Source organism: Musca domestica, unplaced genomic scaffold (genome assembly GCF_030504385.1).
Source record: "Musca domestica strain aabys unplaced genomic scaffold, Musca_domestica.polishedcontigs.V.1.1 1, whole genome shotgun sequence".
Lineage (NCBI taxonomy): Eukaryota > Metazoa > Arthropoda > Insecta > Diptera > Muscidae > Musca > Musca domestica.
Genome location: NW_026712114.1, coordinates 12,511,868 through 12,521,554, shown reverse-complemented (window position 1 = coordinate 12,521,554; position 9,687 = coordinate 12,511,868). Strand labels below are relative to the sequence as shown.

At 35.5% G+C, this 9,687-nt stretch overlaps 1 protein-coding gene across 1 annotated transcript; it reads left to right on the top strand.

Annotated features, from left to right (window-relative positions):
• Positions 1–7,968: 7,968 nt before the first annotated feature.
• LOC109613634 (UDP-glucosyltransferase 2-like) lies at positions 7,969–9,491 on the top strand. The gene is made up of 2 exons (XM_020038689.2): positions 7,969–8,108; positions 8,167–9,491. Exon 2 carries the CDS (start codon positions 8,169–8,171, stop codon positions 9,480–9,482), a length of 1,314 nt encoding a protein of 437 aa, XP_019894248.2. The 5' UTR covers positions 7,969–8,108; positions 8,167–8,168; the 3' UTR covers positions 9,483–9,491.
• The last annotated feature ends 196 nt before the right edge of the window (positions 9,492–9,687 follow it).

The window sequence follows — 9,687 nt, the reverse complement described above, 5'->3', positions numbered from 1 at the left end:
CTTTTTAAAGAACCTCCTGACAAAAAGGTGTGTATTTTTCTATCTAGCCAAAAATATTTTTACTAAATCTTCCTGTACGAATTTCATATATTTCTATAAATTTCTTTCAGAAGCCTCCTATTCATTAAAGTTATTTTTAAGAACATTTCTGCACAAGGACTTTCAGAAAGAATGGCGAATTATACATGAACTTCCTGATTTAGATTTTAAAAAATTTTTTTACTACAAATCTTCTTACACGACCATTGTTGGGAAAAGATTCTTACTTGCAATGTAGTTTTCCCAAATTTATCTTCCTTAATCCTAGATTTCAATTTTCAATGACAGCTGCTTAGGCTATTATAAGCTCAATCCGCAAGAGAAAATTATCAAACACCTATCACAAAGCAACCTTCGCCCTAATGATGCAATATCTCAAAAGTTGTTGTCGAATTCTTGATTGAAAATCCTTGATTTTTAAGAACACTTTAAGTAGACTTCCCGGATAAAATCACGATTCGGCCGGGCCGAAATCTTAATACATTTGGGTAAATAAAACATTTTTATATAAAATTATTTGAACTCAAACGTATTCCGTTTTAAACTACAAATACCAGTAAATCCATAAAGTGGATGAGGCCGAATACCGAATTATGGGATGTGGAGGAGGAGGTGGACCTATACATACAACGTTTCGCCACCGGAACTAGACCCCTTTATGAACTACAAATACCAATTTTTAGACAAATCCGTGAAAAGATGTGGCGAGAATCATCAAAACACCGAATATCGGTAGGTACCGTCATATGGCGGCTATTTCTAAAAAATGGACCGATGTATCTCATTTTCAATAACAACCATCCTAGACACAATACGAATTGTTCTGCAAATGTTTAAGTTCTAAGTCAAATAATGTGTGCTGTATAGTGATGTCAATAGACAGACAGACGGATATCATCGTTATCGTATCGTTAGCGTAGCCCGACGTCAAGAAGTGAACGGAAGAAAACAGCAACATGAGCAGAAGAGGTTCGAAAAGTAAGTAAGGCCGAAAAATGGCTCGTGAGCTGAACATATTGCAATATTCCGTTCGGCAAATATTGAAAAATGAGCTCGGGGTAAAGCCATTGAAATTCCAAAAAGGGCAAGAACTTACACCGAAACAGAAATAAAATATACTCAGAAGAGCTAAAGAGTTGCTTCGCTTGGCCGGAAGTGGTAAACTGACGAATTTGGTTTCCTCCGGAGAGAAAACATTCGTTGTCCATCAGTTTGTAAACAAACAAAATGATCGTGTCTACATGCCAAAGAGGTCAGATGAAAATGTCCACCTTCGATTGGTCACCTGAACTCAAGCGCCCAAGAGGTTCCTCGCTTCATTTCAAGCGTACAGTGGCCACGAATATCTCCGGATAGCAATCCGTTTGGAGTATTTTGGAAAGCAAGGTTGGCACTAAAAAATACCAAAGTGTTGATCACCTCAAGCAAGAGATTCGCCGGGAATGGGGCAAAAAACCGCAGAGCAACATTCGGCCATCGTGTGACGGTTTCATTGGCCTTTTGAAGGCCATAATTTGTACCAAAGGTGACCAATTCGAACAAATCTAAACTTATTCTAAAATTTCATGTTATTTCCGATATTTTTTGCTTTCATTTAAAAAAATTGAAAAAAAAATTCAATTATGGTGTTTGACTTTGTTGCAGGTTATTTTTTTCTCATCCTCTATATCTTCCCCGATTTCACATTTATTGTGCTTAACAAGTATAATATCAGCTCATATAGAATGGATTGGTTTAGAAACAAATGTCGCCTTTAAATTTAGTAGAATACTATAGAAGGCTGTCATTTATTAATTCATTTCGGCTTTAAAATATAACTGTTTTAAAGCCATAATATGCGTTCAAAAACGATCATAGTTGGTATAAATTTCCCATAAAAACATTTATATCTTATATTTAGCATTACAATATATATGCAAAGTGGTGTAGGGTGGTATCATAAAGTCGACCCAGCCTTTCTTTACTATTTGATATTCCAATTTGGAGTTGAGTTGCTATATTTTATTAATTTTCCATGATATATCATTCTTTAAAAAAATTTACGAAAGACAGTAATGTCCCACTAATTGTAACCAGAATCTTTAACATTTTCAGGGTCTACATAAATTCAATGTCTTTAAAATTCATGTTTAATCTGGCAAAGTTGTCCGTCTGCCACACAATCTATTCAGCTCATTTGCAAATAATGGCTCTTTATAGCCGTAGTCGAACTTATCCACAGTCAATTAGTTTACTTTACTAGTTGAAAAAGTGAAAGTTTACAAAGAAGCTTTTGGTAGCAGTTAATTAAGCGTGTGTGCGTTTCTGTGTGTGTTTGTTATGAGTATCTGCTTATGATATTGATAGCCATTATTGTGCAAAAAAAAAAAGAAAACCCATTACAGATTCATAATCAATGAGGTATTTTGTAACATCGTTGGAACTTGTCAGCTACAGGATAATGAGATTGTCGGTAATGGCTTTAAAATATGGATAGAAAGGAAGAATGTAAGGTTGTGTGTGTGTGTGTTTTTTTATGTAACTTGTTGTTCGCTGTATGGAAAATATTTAATTAATAATATGATTTCTTATGAAAAGAAATCGCATGCGATAAAAAATATAAAATAATAAAAAAAAAATGGCAGAAAATACTACAAAATCTATATTGACATCATTATTGGCATTTTTTATGCGATTTTTTTAGATTTCATTCTTTTATGCCAGGAGGGCATTCAGAATTGACAAAATTTGTCAAAATCGGTCCAACCATTCTTGAGATATAAACATTTAACTAACATCCCCTTCCTTTGTATATACACTTTGTATATACTTCGCTATATATATCACCGATATATTTACTATCGGCATCTACGTAACGTTCAGAATTGACATGTTCGTCCATTTTGTGATTTCGCCGGGATTAAAAATATTCGCGGTTTAATGGCAAATTTGACTTTTATTTAACACAACTGTTGTGGCCTATTTCACCCACTAAATAATACCCGATGACCATCAAAATTGGAAGGCTTCTGCCCAGCCCTAAGCTCTAGCCCCTGCTAACTTCCGCTTTGATTGGTCTATAATTGCGACATGTAGAGCAACTGCAAAATCAGGATTTTTTCCAGTTTTTGGTCTATTTAATATTGTTCGATCATCTCCAAAAGAAGTAGGGTTCTATTCTGCCTTTAGCCCCACCTACATTTTAAATTTCGTGAAGATCGGGGCATAATTGCAACCTGTAGATTGATTACAAATTAACATGGAAAGACGGACGTACATACATAGCTAGATCGTCTCAGCTAGGCGAGATAGGAAGATCCATATATACTTTCCTATGTGGGAAACATAGGAAAGTATATATCGCTGACGAAGTAGCGAGCATTTTTTTTTTTTTTTATATATAAGTTAATTAATTTGTGTCACTGTCGTTTTGCAAATTTTTTTGACAAAGCTTTATGATGAAACAGAGATGATAGAAATACATTTATGAAAGCTCACCGGGTCCTGTTTGCCACTTAAAATAGCTTTTATAGAGCAAATATAGATTTCTTAATGAGTTTGTTGTGTATATGTGTACCATTTGCAGAATTTTCACCAACAAATCCTTGTCGTAATATAGTATAAATTTTAATATTTTATCATTGAGTTTGGTTTTTTTTTCATGTTTAAAACTGAAAAACTTGCATACTTCGCCGGCATATTAAATTTAGGTTAAATAAAATGTAAAAGTTTTAATCCTCCTGCTGCTGCTGCTGTTGTTGCACGCAACATCCTATCCCATCCCACCCTCGGTAATTTGTAATGAAATATAAAACCACAACTTCATTTGTACAAATCAACAACGTCCTGGTCTCACCCACACGTGCAGGGTAAATGTAATTTTTGCCGTGGTGATATCGAAAACGAAGGGAGGACAAGGTGTAAGTAAAAAGTTACAAACTTCTGATATCAATCTGAAAGAAAAAAACGAAAGTTGTTAGAGCAAAAGAAAATGCGAAAGTACAAATTATGAAATATACAGTTACACGACGCGATGGTGATTATTGTAGCAGTAAATGATGCGATATGTGGATAAAATAAACATAAGGTACAATCCGTATTCTGAAGTTGCTGCCGCCATGGAACTCTACCTGAGTGTGGACAATATTTGGCATGTGATACCTGAGAGTATTTCACCTGCACGTGTTTACAATATTGGCAATATTTTGATGTAAAGTTTTTGGCTTCAAAGTTACACGTGTTATGGTTTTTGCTGTGAAAACCAAAGGTATTTCCTTGGGTAATTTTTATAAATAAATCGAGTATTATATATCAAAAAAACCAAAAAGGCACCATAACTGTATTTGCAGAATTAATTGAATAATAACATATTTTAAAGACAAAATGTTAAAAAGTATCAGTCGGTTTTGCCGACAGATGTATACCCTCAGCCAATGTTTGATTATTAAAAAATATATTTTGACTTCTGTTAGACAATTCAAATTGTTGACCTTCTATGGAGTAGGTTCCGAATCAATAGGCCAATATAGTCCATTTCGTATCGCACCTAAAAAAATATGATATAAATATTGCGACGTGCCATGTATGAACTATATCGGCTGCTTCCTTCACTTTAAATGAGGTATGTGCTAACTTTAAGAAAATATTAAAAGTGTGTGCGAGGTGCTACATATAGTCGACCGAAGTATTCCATTTTCATACCTCATCTAATCCAGATAAAAATATTAGTATGGGCAAATTACAAGAAAATCTAAAATTTGTATCCAATTTTATGCAAAATCATAAATTCCATATTCATCTCAGGTTTCTGGTTGAGAGGAATATTTGATAGATAGCAAAAATCACAGACTTGTTTCGCAAGATAAAAGTATTGAAAATTATGACCCTTTATGGGTGAGGTACCAGAAGGGGTTCGCAGATACTTATCATCTTCACAACAGATCTTGTATTAGCAAAAATTTCTGTATGTGTGAAATTTGAATAGAGTTTAATGCTTTTTTCGTTTCTTTGAGCATTTTGTTTTCCAAAATCTAGAACCCTATATGGGGCAGGTAGAAAATAAATGGTCCGATGTCTACCATCTTTATAACAAATATGTTGTGTTGATGGAAATATTGAGATGTAACAAGACTGGAATTAATTCGGATGTTAATTTTACTTTTTGTGAGCTTCATGGATATTCCAAATGTTGAGCCTCTGTGGGGGAGGTACCAGAAGGAGAAGACCGATATATCTCGTCTTCACAACAGATCTTGTGTTAGTAGAAATATAGGGATGCGTGAAATATAAGGAGAACCTGATGCTTATTTCGGAATTTATAAACGTTTTGGTTATTCAAAACGTTGACCCTTTGTGGGGAGGTACCAGAAGGAATGCTCCGAGCTCTACCGTGTTTTTGTACCCTACACCACAAGGTGGTCAGGGTATTATGTCTTTGTGCATTTGTTTGTAACAGGCAAAAGGAAACGAGATAGACCCATAGTTCCTTTTGATGATCTGCATAGAATCACATTCTGAGTCGATTTATGCATGTCCGTCCGTCCGTCTGTCCATGTATTTTTGTAAACAAAGTACAGTTCGCATTTATTGCCCTATCCAGATGAAATTTTGCACAAATCATTTGTTTGGCCCAAGGACGAACCCTATAAATTGGAGATAATCGGTCAAAATTTAGATATAGCTCCCATATATATCTTCGTCTGATTTGCCTTTTATTGTGCACCAAACGTGTAATATCAGGCCGAAAATTATGGAATTTTGCATATCAACCAGATTAGGCCTTAAAATAAGTATGCTAAATTTGATCGAAATCGGTTCAGATATAGCTATAGCTCCCATATATATTGTTCATCCGATTCGTTATTTTTATCCTCCGCAGCCGTAATATGCACTCAGTAAAAACAATATTTGGGGAAATATATCAAATACAGCTCAGAAATACGTTTGCTAAATTTTATCGAGATCGGTTCCGATTTGTATATAGCTCCCCTTTATAGAACTTCGTCCGATTTACCTTTGATTGTGCACCAAAGGTCTAATATTTGCCTAAATGGGATGAAATTTGGCACTTACGACCGAATCGAGTCTAGAAGCTAGTATGCCAAGTTTGGTGAAGATCGGTTCAGATATAGCTACAGCTCCCATATATACTGTTCATCCGATTTATCATATTTGTTACCCACAGCCGTAATATGCATTCCGTAACAACGATATTCAGGGATATATATCAAATACAGCTCAGAAATATATTTGCCAAATTTTATAGAGATCGGTTCCGATTTGGCTATAGCTTCCATATTTATCTATATTCGATTTCAAATAAATTGTGCACCAAATGGGCAATACAAGTCCGAATTTAGAAGATACAAGTGCTTCGGCATATTTAGTCCTTTGAACTTTAAATTATAATTATAATCATAGCGTGTATGATTGAATTCTCCGATAAAAACTTTTAATTGTTATGTGGAGCCCTACTAAATTAGCAAAGTGGTGTAGGGTATCATAAAGTCGGCCCCGCCCGACTTAAAGTCTTTCTTTACTGGTTTAACATATCCTGCGTTGATAGAAATATTCAGATGTATCAAGTCTATCATAATTGATATTCTGATCATAATTGATATTCAAAATTTCGACCATTTGTGAGGGAGGTACCAGAAGGAGTGGAGCGATATATTCCATCTCAACACCAAACCTTGGGTTAATAAAATATTGTGATCGGACTCTTACATCACATTTTATAAGAGTTATAATTGTTCAAAATTTTGGCCAGAGGTGTGGTGTGATGTGATGGCTGAGGGTATTAAAATTGAGAAATAATTCCACCACAATCCCCATTTTTATACTCTCCACCATAGTATGGAGGATACATTAAGATTGTCATTCCGTTTGTAACACCTCGAAATATACATTTTCAATCCCATAAAGTATATATATTCTTGATCAGCATAAAATTCTATGTCGATGTCCGCTCGTCTATCGGTCTGTGAAAATCAATCTAGCTTCCGAACGAAATGAAGTAGATTGATAAAATTTAACTCAAATGTATATTATGTCTGCAGGACTTTTGGTATTAAAAATTGGCCATGTAGTTCCACATTTTGGTATAGTCTCCACATAATAGTACCTCCAAATATTCGGAATTTTGATGATTTTAGCGACATTATTCACCGGAATTATTTGAAATTTGACATTTGAAGTTCGTAATGGATACTACAGTCTATGACAGAAAATTGTCTGTGCAGGTCCACGTCTTCGTATAGCCACGATATGACGGTACCTCCCGATATTCGGAATTTTGATGATTTTAGCGACATTATTCACCGGAATTGTTTCAAATTTGGTATTTGAAGTTCGTAATAGATACTACAGCCTATGACAGGAAATTATCTGTGATGCACAAGGTATTAAGTTTTTGTTGGGATTTATTAGAAGTGTGTGACGCGTTTGCCTGCAATAATTTTACCCAGCCGATACTACACTGCAAATTAATCTGCAAATTTGCACATTAATGACATTAAAATAAAATCATCACCACATTGCGTTCATGACTTGCACTTCTACAAGCCGTTTCAATGCCATTCCGTTTTTGTTGTTGTTTTTAATTTAATAAAATACAATAACCTTCAACGCTGATACTGAACTTGAAATTGTGAAAGCGGCGTATAGCTTCTAGGTTAATATTTAGATTAGAGAGAACGATAAGTGGTCTCGATCATCAATTCAATTGCGAATTTACATTATTCAGATAAAGAACACACAGATGGTTGAAGTCAACTTAAACTGATGAAATGTTTACCCTCACAGTAGTCAATTGACCGGCAACGCATACACATCACTCAAAATGGAAATACGTTCCATTCTAATTGTTGCTCTATTTATGAGCTTTGCAATATTCAAGTCTGGAGAGGGAGCAAAAATTCTTTCCGTCTTCCCCTACTCGGGGCCATCGCAGTATATTTTTATTTCGCCACTGCTAAAGGCATTGGCGGAAAAGGGCCATGAAGTCACATCCATATCGACATTTCCCCAAAAGAAACCGCTGAAGAATTTCCGTGATGTTGTTGTTATGGAAAATAGCTAAATTTTCGATGGTAAGTTTACTATTATGCCTTGGAATTTGAAAATAATATCAAGAATACTGTTTTCTAGAGATGGTAACCGAGTTGGCGGCCGGTGAGGGTGCAGAAAAATCATTTTTCGAAGAATTTATAGAGCTCAACACTCTTGGAGTCACGGTCAGCACCAATGTCATGGAAAATGTGGAAGTGAAGAAACTAATGAAAAACGAAAAATTTGATTTGATCATCATCGAAGTTTTGGGTACCGAATCGTTACTGGGTCTTGGTGAATATTTTCAAGCTCCAATGATTGGCGTCTCCACTTTTGGCACCATTGGTTTTATTGACTACTTAACAGCCAATCCATCACCAGCTTCTTATATACCCCACATGAGTTTGGAATACGACAGTCATATGTCGCTGTGGCAACGTACTGTCAATGTCTTGGCCAATGTGGTGGATGATTTGTGTACAAATTTCCTTTTGATGCCGGGCCAAGAGAAAGTCTATAGGAAATATTTCCACAATGCCAAATTGTCGTTTGATGAGGCCCGTCGCAATGTCTCCCTGGTGTTGCTGAATGACCACTTCTCGTTGCGAGCACCACGCCCTTATGTCCCCAATATGATTGAGGTTGGTGGTTTGCATATTAAACAAAAACCCGATCCTTTGGAAGAAGATTTACAAAAGTTCCTAGACAACTCACCGGAGGGGGTAATATACTTCTCCATGGGCTCGAATGTTAAGAGTAAAGACTTACCCCCACAAACGCTGAAGGACATTTTGAGTACCTTTGCAGAATTGAAAATAAAAGTTTTGTGGAAATTTGAATTGGAAGAATTGCCGAACAAACCGGCCAATGTTGTCATACGCAAATGGTTTAATCAACCCTCCATATTGGCCCATCCCAATGTGAAGCTCTTCATTTCCCATGGTGGATATTTAAGTACCACCGAAACAATATTTCATGGAAAACCCATTCTGGGTGTACCAGTAATGGGAGATCAATTTATGAATGTTAAAAATTCGGTAAAAGCTGGTTTTGCCTTGCGTCTGGATCTAAGGTCTCTTACAAAGGAGAAATTCAAGCAGAACATCCAAGAGTTGTGGACGAATCCCACGTATTCGAATGCTGTTAAGAAATTGTCGAAACGTTTCAGAGATCAACCTTTGACACCCATGGAAACTGCAATCTTTTGGGTGGAATATGTTCTGAGACATGATGGCGCTTCGCATATTCGCAATGCCGGTCAAGATTTGTCATTTTGGCAATATCACAATATTGATGTGTACGTAATCTTATCAAGTTTTGTTGTTGTTGTGTTTGTACTGATGGCTGTTTTTATTAGCTTCGTAAAGAAAATTATTTGTGGTAGTTCGAAGAAATCTAAAATAAAGAAAACTTAAATATATGATAAAAAAAAAAAAAATATTGAAGAATTGAATGTGAATGTAATTAAGAAAGTGTTATAGTTCAGAAGACTCCAAGAAAACAAAAGTCAAATGGTGTTCCTCTCCGGAAAACAAATGTCAGACATTGAGTATTTAATAGATCGAGTTCTATTAGTAAATAACGCATAAATTTGACTGTGAAATTCCTTGGAACGAACGA

Bases quoted from the DNA above. Each gene is read 5' to 3' on its own strand.
- LOC109613634 (XM_020038689.2), top strand. From the start codon at position 8,169: ATGGTAACCGAGTTGGCGGCCGGTGAGGGTGCAGAAAAATCATTTTTC.